The sequence below is a fragment of the Plectrocnemia conspersa genome, unplaced genomic scaffold (assembly GCF_051122295.1).
Source record: "Plectrocnemia conspersa isolate PC_06_02 unplaced genomic scaffold, ASM5112229v1 ptg000008l, whole genome shotgun sequence".
NCBI classification, from domain to species: Eukaryota; Metazoa; Arthropoda; class Insecta; order Trichoptera; family Polycentropodidae; genus Plectrocnemia; species Plectrocnemia conspersa.
In genome coordinates this window covers 24,411,299-24,432,037 of record NW_028277172.1, presented here as the reverse complement: position 1 = coordinate 24,432,037, position 20,739 = coordinate 24,411,299, and the positions used below count along the sequence as shown (strand labels likewise).

The 20,739-nt window shown below is 29.0% G+C and overlaps 1 protein-coding gene across 1 annotated transcript in view; it reads right to left on the bottom strand.

The window, feature by feature from the left end:
* The window catches only part of CARPB (Carbonic anhydrase-related protein B), a 279,915-nt gene that overhangs the window by 75,530 nt on the left and 183,646 nt on the right, over nucleotides 1-20,739 (bottom strand). The window contains exon 5 of the mRNA XM_088190724.1: nucleotides 17,601-17,792. Within this exon, the coding sequence (XP_088046850.1) occupies nucleotides 17,601-17,792 (192 nt within the window). The remainder of the gene's footprint in view (nucleotides 1-17,600; nucleotides 17,793-20,739) is intronic.

The window sequence follows — 20,739 nt, the reverse complement described above, 5'->3', positions numbered from 1 at the left end:
GATTCGGTACTTTTAATTTTTGTGGTTGCTTACGTGTAGTAAATATTATTTTTGCTAACATTCAAAATGTATAAACTGGTGTATACTATTTTACAGATACACTTGTATTGGTGGGTGTTTAAAGGAAGTTCACGTTTTCACGCTCAAGTTAACGGAAAAGTGTCGGCATTGGCACATCGGCCTAGGCGCAATTAATGTGGTTGCCAAACTTAGTCCTGTTTCTAAAACCTGCTTGTCGATTTTCAGCCAAGCCTTCCTTGAAGTATTTGCTTCATTTCCACCTTTGCTTGTTCAACTTTGTCGAAACAGTTTAAGAAATTGAGGTGATTTAGTGTTAAGTAACTAACAAAGATTCGGCTTTTGAAACAATTTAAATTTTTTTATAATAAATATCTTTTAGGACAATAATGTTTAATTTATTAAATAAATAAATTAAAATTAAAAGTGTTTATTTAATGTTTCAAGCGTTGTTCTTTATTCTTTTCTGTTAATTAAATTGCCTTGCTTGGTGTGGAGTATCATAGCAAATCATACCAAAATCATACCAAAAAATTTTCTTTTAATATTATGAGAGACCATATTAACCAAGTTTATTTTAAAAACATTGTCTATGAATCAAATAATTAGTACTAGTCGCTCTTTGCGATTTATTGCAATCTAAATTAGTCTAAATTGGTGTATTTTTTATTCGAGTTTTTTTTGTAGAATTTTAGGGCGTTGACTAGCAAATTTTAATGCTGTTATTATGCTCCTCATTATATAGATATTACTATACATATATTTTGTTAGTTTTTATAGTGTTTATAATTTTTGAAATATTACAGAATAAAAAGTGCACTAATCAGCAGCTATTCGAAATCGTTCATATCGATATCGTAAAAATATCCACGAGCCGTAAAAAAATCACAACTCAAGCCATAAAAGTGAAACGAAGCGTCCGAATTGTCTGCGCTCTTTGAAGCCCAAGAAAAAAGAAAAGTTTTTACGGCCGCCGCGCATATTGACATGTCGTGTTTGCGGCCCTTTTTTACGCGTGCACTAAAAGCAGCGACAGGGCAAAGTCGCCCCAACAAATCCACTTGCCGCCGTTTACGGCCATCGAGTGCAAAAGTATAATTCACTTTCGTCTTTCTTTTACGATGACACATCGGATCAGCCGGGTAATGCGGGAATTACCCGGCGCGGGCTTAACGCGCCATAATACCTGGCGCGTACTCGCAGAGGGGGCAGCGAGGTCGTAAAAGGAGACGCGCGGCTCCCTAATGCATCCGCTAATAAGAAACGGCTTAAGTGCTAATTCGCACACAAAAGTTACGCACTATCGTGTGAGGCCGTTTTATTTTGATCATGCCGTAAACAAAATATGTGGACCGCAAACTGCGCGTTGGTTTTATCGCGACTTCCGCGGGCCGCATATGGTAAAGTTTTAATTGGGGGTGTTGTTTATTGGCATTAAAACAAAAATTTAAATTATAAATTAGCAAATTAAAATATAATGGTGGCCGAGTAGTGTGCTTTTGCGATTAGTTAGACGCAGGAAGAGCTGCTTATTGTACATTTATAAAAAAATGTAGGTGCCAGTATCGGGGGGCGGTGTTAGGACGAGCCATAAAGCATAAGAGTCCGTCAAATATTTCTGCGAAAATTTTCCTAATTACAATTTAAATATAATTTATTGTATTATACATCAACACAAATCGTCTAAAAATGTATTAAAAGTTGAACATGTCATATCTTATATTATTTAAGTCGTAAATTCAGTACGATCGAGGGGTCTGAAACATTTTTAATCTAATTCAATGGCTTAGCTTGGGAAAAAAATATGACAATATTCTATTAAAAAAAATAATTGACTTTCCCGAATTACCTGATAATAACTGGCTTTGTGATTTTGCGTTTACTCTGGATATCGTGACACTCTTAAATACTTTCAACTCGGAGTTGTAAAGGAAAAATTTATATGCTTATGATATGGTAAAAAGTATGAACGAATTTAAATTCAAGTTGTTCCTTAAACATTTATTAATTAAAAAGGTAGACCACTTTTTAACAATGAAGTTGCTCAAGATAGCAGAATATAAATTATCAACGCTTTGAGTTACGATTTGGTGATCTTGAGATAAGTTTGGCAATAGTATGCGATCCATTTTAAATATATATTGATAGTGTACAGGTGGAGCTTCAACTTGAGATTATTAATCTGCAGTGTGATACTGATTTAAAAGAATTGCACATTAATGAAGAAATCTGCCAATTTTACAATATTTAATTGTGATAAATTCGACCAACTTAAAGACTTATTTTTGGATCAACCTATAAATGCAAACAAAAATTTTCAATCATGAATCTTAATAAAAACATTTTACGATCAAGCTTTATCGTTAAACATTTACAAGTAATTTTAAAAATCTTAACTACAAAATTAACACCGGAAATTAAAAAAAATGTTGAAAGACTCTGAAAGCTGGTTATCGGAAAATCACTTATTTTTTATATCAGAATTTATTTTTAATGATAATAAATAATGTATATATAAAAATAGTATTTCACTTTTGATCGGCCGTTTATATATAATTCCTAATATTGCCTTTCATAAAAAAAGTTCATGAATATGGTTTAGTACTATTTGTCATTTGTTAAAATACAGAGAAAATTTTTAATGATTTATTGCCTTTTTTCTAGGAGCATTAGGATAAAATTTATTTAATTTCTGACGTGGCGTGTATTCTCTACAGAACTATTTAAAATTTCCAGAGAATTTCATCGGAAATTTGAATCTTAGAAAGTTCATCAACTGGTAAATTCACCAATTTATTTATGAAACTTCAGCTGAAGTATTTAAATTCATAGTGTGTCATTTTCTCTGGCAAATATATATTTTTAATATTTTTCTAATTAATGATCTAATTTCAATTAAATTAAAAATCAAGCAATAAAATAAAGGTCTAGGACTTTTTTTTTAAAACATAATTCTGTACACTATTCTCGTTTTATATTTCTATTGTTTGATCAAATTTCATTTATCGAATTATTTGGCAAAATATAAATTTCCTTTATGATAATACAATGTACAATAATTCTACACACTATTTAAATACACAATGATGTGAGACAATATCATAATTATTTTTTTCTGATAAATTTTGCTGCGTTGGAGTATACAGATAAATAAATAAAATAAACGGATTTATTAAATATATGATTACGTAAATGTAGTAATAAAATAATAAAAACACATGTGTGTATAACTATTATACGAAAAAAATACATATTACGAGAAAACATTATATAGATAAAAGCAGATCATCAATTATTTTAAACATTAAGTCAAATTGTACCGTCTTTCAAAGTTATCTCGTTTGAGCAAATTTTATAGTTCAATAAGGGTAATTCCTGCATTAAATATTTTTCACGAAAATATATTTATATTTTATGTTAATAATCCATTATTATGTTTTAAACTTATTTTGATGGATATTTTTAAAAATTAAAATATGATCTGGAATGAGCATTTAATGTAATTAATAGCAATTGAGATAAAAAATCATGAAGATTAAATAAAAAATAATTTTATAGTTACACAGAAAACATGATTTTATAATTTTATAACATTATAGTTATTATATTGAATATTTTTCCTAATGTAAATATGTATGATTTATTTAATTCATAATTAAAATAACGATAAATAAAATGGTTGTTAATTAATATCATATATTTGATATATTTTGTATTTTATATACGTTTTTTTGTATATTAATTTCATATGTATTTTATTTTTTAATTAATATTATACATATTTACATATACAGCTTTGGACATAATAATGAGGAACCCCTTAAAATTGTATGTCACTTTTTACAAGTGCATAGTCTGACTGAAATATTTTAGTGGGTAGTATTAACCGTAATTCTGAGAACTATACAAAGGAATTTGTCATTTTTAATTGCTCACTTGAGTTTAGAGAAAAGATTGCTCGTCTAATGGTTTAATTTCGCTTAAGTGACTATTAAATATGCAGATTATAATTTTTTCTATTTAAAAATTTATTTTGAATATTATATAAACATTTAAAAAATGCAAATTAAGCGAATATAATTTTATTGCATATTATTGCCCAAATATATTGAAAATTAATAAGTACAATAATTTTTCACGACACGTTGTCCAAAATGCTTGACAAAGGTTCGATAAATGTGGTTTTTACAAATCAAAGTCAAAAACTGAAAGAAAATGTTGCAGTTGGTTTGCAAGTCCTTTAAAAATCTTCGAATTGTTTTTTAAAGCTAGCTGCTGAAGATTTTGCAAGCTAAAGGTCATCCATTTTTTCGCGGACGGTGAGAAAAGGCGCAACAATGTAGGATTCAGAGGTTGTAAATCCCGAGACAAACTGTGGCTTTCAGAAATAAATAAAAATTGAAGGTTAGAGTGAGACAGAAAACACAGAGATTGGACATCTACAGATTAGGCGATAGTAATTTGGTTTGGTGAAACCAGCATTAAGATAATTTTAAAATAAAATTGGTTAATATAAGAAAAATATTAAAAACTTAATTTATTTAAAAAAAACTAAAGCAATTATTTTTTAAATTATTTTTGGGACTCTTGGTGTAGTACACGTGCGTCGAAGAGTTGGAAAAAAATATCTAACTGATTGCGTAGCACCCAAAGTTAAATATTATGGTCTGGGGTTCCATGACAGCAGTAAAGGTCGAAAACATGCAAAATTGAGAGGGTAGTATGAATAGTGATATTAACATTTAAATGCTTAAAATTTAAAATAAAACATATCCAATTTAATTAACAAGTCACTGTAGCGTGTATAAGGTTAAAACAAGATTCGTTAAATATCTACCATATTTAATTCTCGGCACTACAAACTTCCGGAGCGTGTAAATTGGCTCACAGTTTGACTAGTGTGAACGATCGTCTCGCGTTTGCAAACTTGCGAAACTTTCAAGTGAGGGAAAATCGAGTGGAAAGCGAGAAAATCCGTATACACCCGCCATTATCACCCCCAGACAGATCACCGCGGAAAACTCTCTTGAAAGGGGTGCAAAAATCGGCGCTGAGCCGCAAATCCTATTATTTAGCCGCGAGAAACACCCGGCAATAATAGGACTTTGCGAGGTGCTAATTCGACCTTAATAAATTTTAACAAAGTTTAAAAAGGATCACGATCTTTTAACAAAGCCGGAGAAAGAGAGAGTTGAAAAAATCTGATCCTCTCTAAGCCCAGATAAAATATATTTTCTTAATGTAAATAAATATTTTCGATTTAAGTCAAGCAATTTTATACGTTTTTTACTTATATATTTGTTATATGCAATACTTCATTAGGCGTTTATATTCATATGTACATAGATTATAAATTTTATAAGGTACTTATAATAATAAAAAAAACTAAATACATTAATTTAAAACATAATAATAATATATTTTTTTTATTAAAAAGTTGTAATAATTTTAATAATTATATTGTCTAAAGCTCTGATGTAGAAATTAAAATTCAGACAGGTTGTTTTAAATTAAACTATTATTCATATTAGTTAAATTCAGAGCTAGCAAGGTCTTGTAAATATGGTGCTTTATAACATTCATTGCCAAATGAGGTATTGCGTTGTTATGGGAATTTAGTAGTAGGATTAATTAAATTTTAAATATGTAAAGCTTTCAAATCATCCCGTTCACAAATTAAAATTTATATTTAATTTAATTAATTGGTCATTTAATGATTTTTTACTATATAAACTCAAGCGAGCAGATAAATACGTGAATACTATTTAATCGTATATTAACCATTAGTCGATCTCTAGTACCCTCGAATAACCCAAAAGGATCAAAAGCCACAACCAACCCCATGATTTTATAATTAAAATTAGTCTTTACAAGTTGACTGGTTATGATCCAGGTTAAACCGGATTGGCAGAAGATACTTTAGGCAAATTTATTTATCCGGATTAAGCCATCGCCGCCGCCGAACACTTTGGAAGAAAGTCCTTTATCTTTGGGTACTTATCCATGTGTAAAGATGGCTCGGGATCATTTTGCGGCCTCTAAGTGGATTCGTAAACATTTACACTGCATATTCAACGCAGAGTTCTGCCAGGAAATTGGATTCAAAGTTGAGAGTCCCGATCTTTCGCGTTGAAATCGGCGACCGGATATAATTGAACTTTCACCCATGAAACTCTCCACATAATAGGTACCAAAATAAGAAATGTTATACATATAAACTTTTTTTATAAAAATGAAAAAGTTAATAAAATGTGTATTGCATCGTATGTTTGTTGAACAAACTCTCGCAAAGTATTGTTTAATTTCTTATTTTATTTCTACATAAATTTTTTTGTGAGTGATTCTATGTACGGAAACTTTACAAAAGTTTTATAAATGTTTAATTACATTCTGACCCAACTTCACGAATGTGTTTTAGTTAGCATGTGCAAGGCGGTGGAGTTTATTGCGACTTTATTTAGTTATGGTCCGACGGCGAAAGTTTCCAGTGTAACAATATATTAAATAAATTATTATGATATAATAACTTAAGAACTTTGCGTGTAATTTTCAAAATATGAATAATGTACTTGTTCCACATTAAAAAATAATGTTCTAAAATATAAAACTGATCTAAATAAAATTTAATGCATACATAATAAAACTATGCAATGCTCGCAAACATTAAGAACTTATATTTTTACTAAAAAAATAATAGTTTATTTAGTGTTTTAACTTTTTAATTAATACGAAATTCAATTTTTATTATATTTGCTACTCAAGCAATATAACACCAATAAAAACTTATTTTCGTATTTATTGCAGAAATAAAAAAAATCAATACTAGTCGACAGCTACACAATATCACATCGACAATATGAGTAATTTCTGGAATTTCAGCAGCTTATTGCATTATTTTGACTATTAGCTATTATTTTCTATGGTCGTGGTTATTATGAATAACACAAATATAGGACAATAAATTTCTAAGAGCAAGAAAGAACACAATAGAAAATTAAAATTCGTCGTTTTTTTCAGTTTGAAAAAAATTAAAATTCAAAGCATTTCACTACAAATATTACACAAATAGTTGAACAAGTATTAGAATTCCTAATTATTTTATTAATCGAATATTTGGATTAAAGTCTTCAAGACGTTACATTTTTTTATGAATAAATAGGATTATTTTATCAAAAAAATAATTATAGATCTGTTTCAAGATATTTACAAAATTATTAAATTGGAGTAATGAGTTGCCTGGTTGATCTTTTATACCAATATATACATTTATAGAACAAGAGCCAGTATCTGACGTCAGTATGAAATGTGGAAGATTGCAGATGAATCAAGTCGACAGTAATAGAGTGGAAAAGTCAATGTGTAAAGCTCAATTTATTAAAAGCCGTTTTATATGCTACATACACATATAAGAGTGACTGACAAATAGTAAATGAGTTTATTGGAACCAGATAGTTTTATTAATTAATAAATACTACCTGTCATTTAATATGTATTTCTATTGTCTGCATTTGTGCTTCTTATGCACAAATAAATTAATAAAATATTTATTTTTAAAAACAATAGACTTGAAAACAGACTAATACATGGTTAAAATCTTACATGACTAATATATTTTTTATTTGTATTTGTGATTAGCAGGGCAAAATTTCACAAATAAAGTCTAAAAAAAATCGAGCTAGCTTATGCACAGTGTATATTAATTGCTATCTACAATAATAGATTAAAATTATTACAATAGATGTCACTGATTTACAGACTTTGTGTTAAGTCTGGTGTCTTATTACTTATTATGTAGTCATTGATTGTGTTATCATTATTGAGAAGCACATTTTTTAACCACAGACATACAGAAAATTAAATTTTAAAAAGAAATGAAATTTTTTAACCACGACTTTGGATAAGGAAAAAATTATTGTATATAAATATATATTAAACAAAATTTTAATATCGACTACAATAGGGCATTCGAACCAGGTAGAACCGGAACCGGGTACCCGGTTACCTGCAATGTTTTCCATGAAACCGAAAACCGGGTAGTTTTTGACGGGTATCCGGTTAATTTCATTTAAATATTTTTTTCCATTATTTCCAATTAAATGGAAGAGCCGAATCGGCGTTCTTAAATGACTAACGTCTTTGAACGACAAAAAAAGGGACAGCACTTAGCGACCTATAGATTTCGAGATGAGCGAATGCATAGATAAGGATTATTTTGAAAGGATGCAGTTGTAAATAAAAATAAATTTTAATGCGTTGTAGGGTGAAAATATAACACATTAGATCCGTTAGTGTTTTTAAAATATAACTTTTTACAAAAAGAACATCACTAAAACTTTGTTTCTCTACCTACATTTAATACATATAATAAATACAATCATCTAATTTCTTTTATAATTTTAATAAAATTTATTTCCTCAGTATTTTTCATGTGCAATTTGTATTATTATTGCCAAATATATGCTAAAATAAATATTTCGGTTTTGTACTGTTACACATGTATGTAGTATGTAAGTATATGTATATATATATCTACCGACGGAATGTAAAAATATTTCGATTGAGTAAAGTATTAATAATTACATAATATATTGATTTTATTGCAATACCTTATTTTTTTTAAAAATGATATTAATTATTAAAGTAAAATTAAATATATCACGTCATATTTAATCAAAGATTCAAATATTATAAAAATTGGACTCTTAACGGCTTACAAAAATTACCCGGAACCGAACCGGGTATCCGGTTCTTTCCTGGAAAATACCCGTATAACCGGGTAATGAATTAGGCCGGGTATTTGGATGCCCTAACCACAATGTCTAAAGTCTACAGCAAATTTATTTATATTGGTTATAGGAAACTATACAAATTTACTTGAGGATTAATTTACTAAGTACAAATGTTTAAATAATCTCGAGGAATTTAATACAGTAATAGTACATGTTCTAAATTATACTATCTATATATTTTTTTAGTTTGTTGGTTGTCACATATAAGGCTAATATCTGACATGTTTCAGCAACATATTTACAATTAATAAATATTTACAAAGCATTTTAATATGATTTTTCACAAAAGTAAAAAAATGTTTGTTTATTATAAACGATATACAAATATCAACTACAATGCCTAATATTTTTAGTTTTAAACGTAAGCTACGCTGCTTTCATACAAGTCTTATAAAAGTCTTTGTTTTATTATTAATATTTTTTCTGAACTATCTGAAACTACATGAATTTTTTTTAAGAAAATTTAATGACAACATAATAGTACACGTTTTAAAATACACTATTTTTAGGATTTTTTTCATTGCTATCGACAATATTCACAATTTCTTTCTTAATTAAATTTAATAGAAACGCCATAATTTCTAAATTCAAAAGGAAAAATATAAAATTATAAATAATGTAAAATAAATAAAAATTGTTTTAAATAATAGCTAGTCACTAAAAGTTTATTTATAGCGTTAAAAAAGTGTTTTATTATAAATGTAAAAAGCTTTTACTGTCAAAAAATCCTCATAAATTAAAATATGTGATAAGACCCATAGAGAATCCAACTACATATGTTTCACATTAGTTCTTAAGCTATCATAAAAAAATTGTATGGATAAACTAAAGCTATTTTATATGAACTATACTTCTACTTTGCCTCAAAAGTAAATAAATATTTAAGATAAATTTATAATTCTATAATAAATTTTATACATTTTAGCTTATTTAAAAATATTCTATAATTTATTAAAAATTATTATAAGATAATAAGACATAGTTAGAATGAGTTAAACCTATATTTCATGATTTTTTTTATCGTCAAAAAAATTATAAAATTATAAAAATTAAGTATTATATTATTGTAAATATAATAAGGTAAAAAAATAAAATTTTCAGTACAAACAGTATGTTGCAAATATGCAACATTATGAATATATAGAAGTTATGAAGCCATATAAAAATAGCATTACAGTTTGAAGCACTGATCTGATTATATACTAAAATTCTCTTTCAGCTCATTATAAATAATTATGAGTAAAGCAGTTCACATTGCATAATCGGATTCGTGCGGTCAGATCGCCGCTATTGTGGCTTAATTTTTTTTCAACGACAAAGACCGATTCGAAAGATTTATGAAAAGCTCCACAGAAGCGTGGCGCTCGAGCTTTCGACTGAAAAGCCCCTTTGATTTGCGTCGAAAGCTCCAGACGTCATCGTCTGGAGCTTTCTGGAGGCCGGCTAATGACGTGAACATTATTTATTGGCTGGCATCTGAGGAACAAGGAAGTGCCGGAACCGGAAGCTCGGAGATGCCTTGGCAGATCGCTTCCTTACCCTCCCCAGTCCCAAACCGAACCACCCACTTCTCATAGAACAACACCCCACTTTGCAGCCGTCTACTCAATTAAGCGAAACTTATGGCTAATTAAAATATTGCCGTACCGTTCTTCGACTGGTAAAAGCCATATCTATGTGGGTGGGTAATTGAAAAAGCATAATGGATGGAGCCAATTATATCGCGGTTTATTTTGATTGGATGTGTTCCAATTTTTGGGCTTTGTTGTCGTATTGTATTATATTTTTTATTGTATAATTTTTGAACGGAAAATGGATTTGGATGAATGCAATTTTTAATGTATATCGAGGGTATGTACCTTTATTAAATTTATTTGTAGTCAAAATTAGATTATTTACAATAAAATTTATAATTTCAGAGATTAGTGTAAGTGTTTATTATTCAGAAAAAATATGTCGTTCAAGATAAGGTCAAGAGGAGGTCCAATACGCGATAGGCAAAGCTAAGTATCAGATTGAATCTAGTCTAAAAAATAAATTATATATATAACGTAATGGTTAAATTTATATTTAATAAATAAAAAATCTACTATAAATTGCCCACATTATTTTTCATGACAATCGTGACGAATCACGAAGTTGCTTATCGTGCTTTTAAGCGTCCAACACTCGAGTATAGTGTGTAATTCCACATCACTTTAAAATTTAATTCTTGGCGTGTGTTCACCGCTTGTTCGCTGTTTAGACCTCAGCAACTTTCCACTATAAAGTTTAAGTCAGCGGTTCTTGTTCATATTCATTCGGGGCGAGATACGAGCGGTGAACTAACGCTCATCATTCTTGAGAGATATCACTTAAACACTACTCTTGTCAACGTACAATTCCAAAGACACATTACACGCACTCAGTTAACAACTTTGATGCGTAAAGGACAGATTTACCCAACGGGGCGGAACTTAATTTTAATAACCCCGGGGCGAGATTAACTTTTCATTTATTAAATATATATATATTTTATCAGATTTAGTATCCAATTAAAACATAGTTTTGCGTGTACAAAATTTATTTTTGCTAACGTTCACGCGATCGTGTAAATCAATTTGCGGGGCTGAAATTACGAGTTGAAAATTCAATAATTAATTTCCCATGAGGTATGAAATTGAAACTGCGATGAAACATCAATCTTACACTTTAGTTTACCCCTGAGCAAATTGGATAGTGGAGGGATTCCAACACCTTAACCCAAGCTCATACGAAATTCATGTCCTGCATCAAAAGCTGCAACTAACGTTTTAATTAATTACACTGTATGTCACAAGTTTTGCCACAAAAAAAACTATAAATTATTATTTATGTATTACTTTTAAATAAAGCCTCACTTTATAATATTTGTTGTATTTCTATGATTTATTACCAGTTTCCTGTCTTAAATTATTCCTCAATAATTTATTAGATGAAAGGTTTGCGGGTTTCCACCATTAGCACATTTTTTTATTATTCAGAGGATAATTTATAATAAATAAATAAAAACACAACAATTAAAAAGAGATCTCGTGACCAAACAATTGTATAAATATTTGAAAATATTTTATTGTCCATTTAATAGCACATTTATCCTGAGACGCTACCGTTAAAACAATATTCATTGTTTTCATAGTATTTGGTTAGCATACGCCGGAATGATCATCTGGACCTTTTCTCTTTTAAGGCGTAAACACAATTCGTGGGTGTGACCAAGAAGCGATGCAATTGGCTGCAAACATTTGCATCTGTGATTCACTAAAGCTGTCTCGAATCAGCATTATAAAATATTAATATATTACGCCACGGGTGTTACAGCAGCAGAGACAAGTATAGACGAGCCAGGACGCTGCATGGACATATGTTATTGATGCTGATCTCCAGCAAAACCTGCCTTTTTAACTCAACTGCCAAATAGCGGCATCTACATGTATCTATACACGAGCCCATTATTATGAAAGTGGCTAAAGCAAAAAAAAAAACATTAATTATTTCGCATCACACTATTTTAAATTATTATAATATGTTGCAAAATTTAAGATTGCGAAAAATTTAAAGCTTAATTTTTAGTGTATTGTTACAATGTTTAAGGGTATTCTGTTATTTTTTAATATGATAGTGAACTAAGTCAGTTTGCCGCGTGTTAGCTTCTGTGACGCAGTGCTTGTATCGTTGTTTTTACCTCTGTTGTACTTGCAAACCTGAATTTGATTTTCCATTATGTAATCAGAAAGTGACTCACGTGTTTTTAACAATAAAATTATTTTTTATGTGCTTTATAGACAATCGACGGCTAAATTAAAAAAAAACACGGCTAAAATTGGAAATGAATAAGAGAGTAATCGTCTTCTGATAAATCTCGCAAAAAATTATCTGTAAGCATTTTTATAAAAATCTAAAAACGACAGACATAAAGTCAGAGAAAATAAAAAAGGAAAGAAAGCAAGAAATAAACATAGCTATACACAAAACGTCAGAAAGTTAAAGAGAAATAGCGGCAAAAAATACACTACAAAAACTTGAAAATAAGTATTGCTTCTGCTCAAAAAAATGTTTGGATCACTTTGAATATAAAGAAAGAAAATCTATTTTTGAACAATTTTAGAAGCTGTATAATTTTCCAAAGTGAAAATTATTTTAAAATATACAGTACATAAACAAATAATAAAACAAAGTCTTCTCAGAACTCGTGAAAGACCGATGAAAAAAGTGAGTTTTAAAATTTTTCTTAAACACTAAATTTAAAAGTTGCTGTTTGTAAGATTTTTTTTAAATGCTGATTGGTTATGTCTAGAGCTCTGGATACTGTTGCGGGAAAATGCCTGGATCATCTCGGAAAACCGGTGAGGATTATATTACTATTATAAAATCACATTTTAAAATTCACAGCAAATGAAAGCCATTATACCAGATCTCATTATACTCCAGGTCAAAAATATTTAAACTCTTACTTAGATATTAAATAAAATAAAAATTACTCTTTGTTTGTAAAGGATTTGCAATAGAAGTCTGTTCAACTCTGCGCAAAAAATAATTTATCAATTATACGTTTAAAGTGAGCGTATCAAAAAAGCGATGCAATTGGCGCGCCAACATTCTCATCTGTACATCAAAATAGCTGTCTCAAATCAACAATATGTATGATGTGATACATGATCACAGGCCAGCAGATGCGTAAAACACTAAAAACGTCAAGGAATCACAACATGGGACATATTAGTGGATCGTCCAGCATCATAACGACACATGACAGCCGACAATAATTCAACTTGACACTCCAACGAAGACTCCCTGACTTCACCACATAAAATCTGCATCTTAATTTTAATTTATGCATATGTACCAGCTTTTCCGGCGGTAATTTTGGATACAAATTCACAATTTTTCAGTCTTAAAACCGGAAAGTTCTAGCAAATAGTTTTGATTAACTGTGTTTTTTGTATTATTTACTTTACAACAGGTTGATCTTTTTTTATTAATAAAATGTAAGTGGTGATTTATTAAATATGAAATAAACGGTTAATAAATATAATGATAAATTCATATTTGTAAATTTGAAAATTTTATTTTAGGGGAAACTAATTTGGATCGGGGTTTGGAATTTTTTCAATCACCAATCTCGACTCTAGGGTGGTTGTTGGCATGGTTGTATGAAATTTCAGCAGCAAGTCACCCATAATAAAACAAACAGCCATATTATGTTCAATTAAATCCGCGCTCTAGGCGCAATCCTTCAGCGGCAACAAAAAGCCGCCCCCGAAACGAAAACGTGGGGCGCAGAACAAACAAGCGAGATAATACCCGAAAGGCAAACTCTCGCATGTAGACACATACCTATGTATATAGCAAACAAGTTGCCCGCTGTTCATTAGTGATTGGTTTATACTTGGTCCGTTAGTTTAATAAGTACGGAAACCGCCTGCGCTAGCCGCACGCTTTTTACTGCCCCCGTAGCAGCCTTTTTGTTGCTCTGCCGAAAGGTACTGCTTGCTGGTCAGTGTAAGCTGCGGTGTTTTCGCAAACTTTGATGGATATTAAATCACGTCAGAATGTCGAAAGGATTATTAGGCGGTTGGTGTAATACGCAGCAACATTTGTTATTGCTTTTGGGTCGTACTGTTGCAAGTTTGAAAAGTAAATACAAAAAACTTTTACATAGCTACAACGCGGATTAGTAAACTTTTGAGGATTTCGGTTTACATGATATTTAAAAAATCCAGTACTGTGTAAATTTGTAAATATTGTAATGCTTATTTAATTAAATAATAAAGGACATTTTTATATGTGTATGTTATTCACATAATGATTTACGAACCTTTCTTATATATTTAACTTTGATTTTAAAAGTGAGGCAAGTCCATATTATGTTAATGTTTGAAAATTAAAGGTTTGCGTTTTAACTGATTAAAAAATATTAGTTAGCAAAAATAGACTTTTTTTATATTGTTTACGGTTTTTTTTTATAAAATTTTTATATGCATTCGCATTATTTAAACAAAAACCATGTTTTTAATTTGATCCAATGGACCTACCTCCTTTATGAAAATGTTGATTTCCAGTTTTCAAGAGCATAATTGTAATAAGAAAAATTAGACAATCACTGAAAACTCTAAAGCTTAAAAATAGTTACTACAAAAGTAAATCAGAATTATTTAATAATGCTACTTATTATGAAAAATGGAATAGTAGAAAACGCGCATCAGTCAAGTGACAATGTTAAAAACTAATCTAACTCTATTTAAGCAAGATCGAATTATTAGTATCCGTCAAGATAATCAACAAAAACCTATTAGACAACAAGTCTCATATTATATAATGTCAGTTACATCAGTTCCTAAAAATAAAGCGGACTTACCGAAGTTAAATATTAAAAACAATCCGACTCTATCAATAATAATAAAAAATAAAAGTTTTATTACTACTACAGTACACCAAAAATATATATATTTATGGAAAAAAAAGAGTGTGTCTTTAATAGTGGCAATAAATGGATCACATCATAAGATTTCCTATCGAGCTCGACGGTTTACCGTTACATTCTTATTAGAATCCACTACTATTTGCCTCTCAGCCATACACCCTGCGCTTCTAAAGATATATTTACAATTTTATTTTTATGATATAATAATGCTCTTTTCTTGTAATAAATACAAATATTTTATTGCTTTTGTAAACAACAATACTAGAAACACAGTTAATAATGACTTTAATAATACTGTTTATTTAAAAGATTTTGGAAATTCTGCGCAAAATTAAAAAAAATCAGATACGTAAGTAGCAAAATTATAGAATGAAGTTAGTGGTATTCTAGGTTAATCAAATTTATTCATTTAACAATCTAGGGCTGACGCCGATCCCCTATAAATAAAAGTGGGAGGGGTGTCGCATAAAACGAAGAAAGAGATAAAGCATGCTAGTTCGTGTAACGGTACGCTTCATAAGATTCCCATGTCATCTGGACGAAGTACCATTACACGAAAGAGCATGCTTTATCTCTTTCTTTGTTGCATGCGACACCACTCCCACTTTTATTTCTAGGGGATCGGCGTCAGTTCTGGATTGTTAAATAAATAAATTTGATTAATCTACAATACCACTAACTTCATTCTATAATTTTACTACTTATGTATCTGATTTTTTTAAATTTTGTGCAGAATTTTAACGATATTTTAAATAAATATAATTATTATAGTCATTATTAAATGTATTCCTACTATTTTTTTTTTCCAAAAGCAATAAAATATTTATATATATTATAAGAAAAGAGCATTATTATATAATAAAAATAAAATGGTAAATATTTCTTTAGAAGCGCAGCGTAACACCCCCACGGTGTATGGCTGAGAGGCAAATAGTAATGGATTCTAATTAAAATGTAACGGTAAACCATCGAGCTCGATAGGGAATCTTATGATGCTAACGGTACTTCGTCCAGACGACATGGGAATCTTATGAAGCAAACGGATCCTGTTTATATAATCGATTTGAAAACAGTTCCTTCTTTATAATATTTAACGGCGTCAAATATTGCATACAAAGCAGTGTTGTAATTAATTAGTTAATAAATTACCTTTGTATAAAATATGTTTTTTTTTAAAATAATCGTTTTATTATTTTATTTTTTAGTAATAAAAAAAAATTCGAAAAATACGCTTTTAATAATTATTGGTAAATATATATGTATATTTATACTTACTTTGAAATAACAATATACTATGTTTTTCAAACAAAGAAAAAAAAATTTGATAAATATGTGTAAGCTGGAATTATGCCTTTGAATAGCTTCGATGCAAAAAAGTTTTTACACATCATGGATTTTTTTTAGCAAAATTCATTAAAAAATAAATATGCTATTTAATTTAATTTTATAAAAAAAAACACACCGAGATTGAACATCTGTAGATTAAGCAAAAGTCATTTGGTCTGATGAAACTAACTTTAAGATTTTTTCTTCATATAAAAAAATATTGAAAACTTAATTAATTTAAATAATTTCTTAAAATAATCATACTTTTTAAAACTTATTTTTTAATTTACTAATTCTGAAGATTAAGGAAAAGTTATTTTGTGTCAAAGAGTTTGACGCTTTTAAAATGGGCTGCACAGCCACCAGACCTAAATTCTATAGAGCATTTATGGGTAAAATTAAAAGAAAATGTTGCCTAACACAATTGCAAACTCAAGATTAAGCTGCGAAATATTGCAGATGGAATGGAAAAAAATGTCTCCATTTACACGCAAGTCATTAGTGACAGTATGCCAAAAATTATTAAAGCTGTATGTATAGCTAAGGGTGGGCCTATTAAATATTAAAATTAAGCTTAAATATTTTTACGATTTTTTAAGATTTAACAAATTTATTGTGATGCCTAATTAATATAGCCAAGGTTTTTATTTAAATTATATATTGCTTTGAAATACTTTTTATCAAAAAAGTAAAGCAAAATATATATTTTTTAACTGAACTAAAATCATAGTTATATTAAAGCAATTAATAACAACTAATAATGAATCATAAATATTATTATTTAATAATATATATAGAGAGAGAATTTAGCTTTCCAGCTAGATAATATATTTTCAATTAAATTATTTATTTTGACAAGGCCGACAGTTAAGCTCTCAAACACACTTCAAATAATGTATTATAAACTAATTTGCCATTTAATAATTCATTTAAATAAAATTAAACCAATATATTATATATTTGCCATTCTCATTAAAATGGTGATACCTCAAAAGTTATTATTAAATATTATAAAATTAACTCACCTCAGCTGGAAAGGCGTACCCATTGATACTGTGCTCTGAACCTAACTCATCGTGAAGACCATAATGGATGTGGATCTCGTGGAATTGATACTTGTACGACAACGGACCTCCTGTGATGTTAATGTGATGTCGCGTGTCGTTCTCGACGGTGAATATCACCGAATGGCCAGTGTTTGAAATCATGCCATTTATCTGAAAGCAAACATACATCGGTATTAAGATCGCAATCGTCTGAGGTTTCAGGACATGCTTAAAATAAGTTTTCGTTGGTAATAAATATATAAGCAATCGATTATCCGATGGTTACGATACTAGTTAAAATATATTTAAATTAAATTAAGTAACTCGCCAGTGGGGAAAATTTTGCGAGTTTTTTTGTTCATGGAAACGGCGAGCGGTCGGTAGATAACTGTGAAATATTGCCCCGACCTTTAATGGTTTAATTGTTACGATCGTCTAACTTTTCCATGAACCCTCTGCGCGATGGCAACCCTGTTATTAATATGTCAAATTCAAAACAGATAACCAAGTGATTCATTGCCAGAGTTATTACCGGTGTTTAAATCGCTCTTGACGTTTTAAGTTAACAAAGAGCGAAATTAAATTAATTATAATATAATAAATAAATTTACGCTCACAGCAATTTAATACATTAATGTGTTAAATATATACTTTATTATTAAATGACATATTCTCAATTATTAAAATTATTTAAATAATAATAATAATCAGCTACTTAAATACTAATTATTTATTAACTTAAAGCTTAACTTTTGTTATTCAGAGAAATTAATAATTCAACTTTTACAGTGCATAGAATCGATATTTCTGGTTATTTGAAAGACGTGAAATTTGCAAATTTTTAAGGTTATACTATTCTTACTAACTATAAGTTTATAGTTTTATTGACAGCATTTATTAAATATCAAAAAAATATTTTTCAAAATTGATATTTTTTTAAATATCTATTTTGCAACTTTAGCAGTTTGATTTTTAATAGCTGCAAATTGTTTTAAAATGCACTGGAAATGGCACGCAGCGGTTTTTTTGGGTTATAAGAGTTCTTGACAAGTCGTTAACTCTTGATAAATTTTTTTTTAATTGTAAAAATAGCTGGCATTAGAGACATGTAGTACAAAATTTACCGTAGCAAATAGACAGTTAAGAATAAGCACTTTTAATTTAATGCCAAAATAAGTATGACAGAAAGTCAGTGATATATATTACTATCATTTACTTATATCTTTTGCCTACAATGTCACCTTGTAAAGCAGCATAAACGATGTGTTCTATCTAAAAATTACCCCAAATCGAGTCGGTCGTAGGAGCGTGCGACCTACACGCCGCAAGGTGAACTCAATTTGCGTTCCGCGGGCCGTGTAACGGTTAAAAATAAACGATTGGCCGTTTCGCCCATGCAAAGTTGGGGCAAAATAGATGCGACTTTCCTTTATTCAACGAGAGAACACACAGAGAGGTAAATTAAACTGGCTGCTTGCAGGCGGGCAGTGATTTAGTTTTTATTGCTGCGCTGGGAATATTCCCGCGTGGGGGCACCGCTCGTTTCACTAACATTAACTACCGATGAATCTGCAAGAACACGGCTGGAAAAAGAGAGAGAGGTCTCCGTTATAAATTATACAAGATTCGGGGGAAAAAAATAATAATAACGCTTGGAGGAGCCCTTTGTCGCGCGGATTCTGAGGCCAGATCTCCTTCCGGAGATTACACGAGAAATATCGTCTTAATTTGTTGCGTATAGTGTTTTGGAAATTTTATAATTAAAGTAATGCCAAGAGATACTTTTTAGGACTGAAAATGTTGCGCCAGCAATTAACAATATTTTTCTTTCTTAATCGTTTAAGTATGACAATTTTTATTTTTTCAATTACTTCAACTTATATAATATTATTTATTCTTCGCTGTAAATATTATTTATGCAAAAATAGCTATAGTGTATTTAAACTAAAATAGTTATTTTTATAACTTTAAGGCTTACAAACTATTTTGGTTCAGCAAAATATAAATACATTTACAGACATTATATTTAATATACATGTTACTGACATATAACCATTTTTATGTTTACAATTATTTTCAAGCTAAAATCAATAAAAAAAATAATAACATATAACAAAGCATTTATAGTTATACTTTAAGAGAGAAAAATGAAAAATCCTTTACAATATAAAAATTAAATGTTAATTTGATTACTTTTTATTGGGGAGCTGGAATTAAATCTTTAGCATATAAAGCAATATGTGCTTTGACATTTTTTTTTGTATTTTAATTTATTGTTGTTTTTATCATAGTCACTGATACATGAAATTCGTGGGTTTTGCAAGATATTTTTATACTATTTTCTTGAATGAAAATTATATTTAAGAGTTAATATGCACATTTTTAAGATAAGTATTTTACAAAAAGGTGTATTATTTATTGTTTTTATAGCTTTTAAAAAATAATTGTGGTCTTACAAAGGTCTGTTAGTGAGTGTTTTGGCACAAAAATTTTGCAAATATTAATAGCATCAATGTTTTAATATAAATTGAAGAAATTTATGAAATCTTGCGAAATTATTCTTAAAGATGCAAAAATCGTATCTGATATTTCAGAAATAACGGTCACAGAAAGCAGAATAATATTTATTAAAAGCGAAGAAAAATTTAGAATTTCTATAATTTTTCTTGCTTAAGAGTTAATTATTAGTTTTCACCAATTGTTACCAATTTTTTATATTAAAAATTTTGGTAACGAAAAATGCAATATTGTTACATTTTTTTGACAAAGAATTATTAAACGATATAATCAAATAACTTCATATAAAAAAATTTTAAAACAGTTTTCGGGTCTAAAAAATAATCAAATTGTAAATAATTATTAAAAATAATAAATAATTATGTGAAAAAATGTAAATAAAAATACAAAAAATTGTGTAAAAAAATATTTATAAATATTTTTTTATTATGTAAATTCTATTTACCCTTCATTTTATATAAATTAAATTGTTTATATATACTAATAATAATAACTCTTAATTGGTTATATTGAGGAAAATGCCTAATTTATTATTACGTACGTTTCAATCAGAACACGCCATATCAGCTTTTTAAAATTACCAGAATTAAGATCAGCTGCG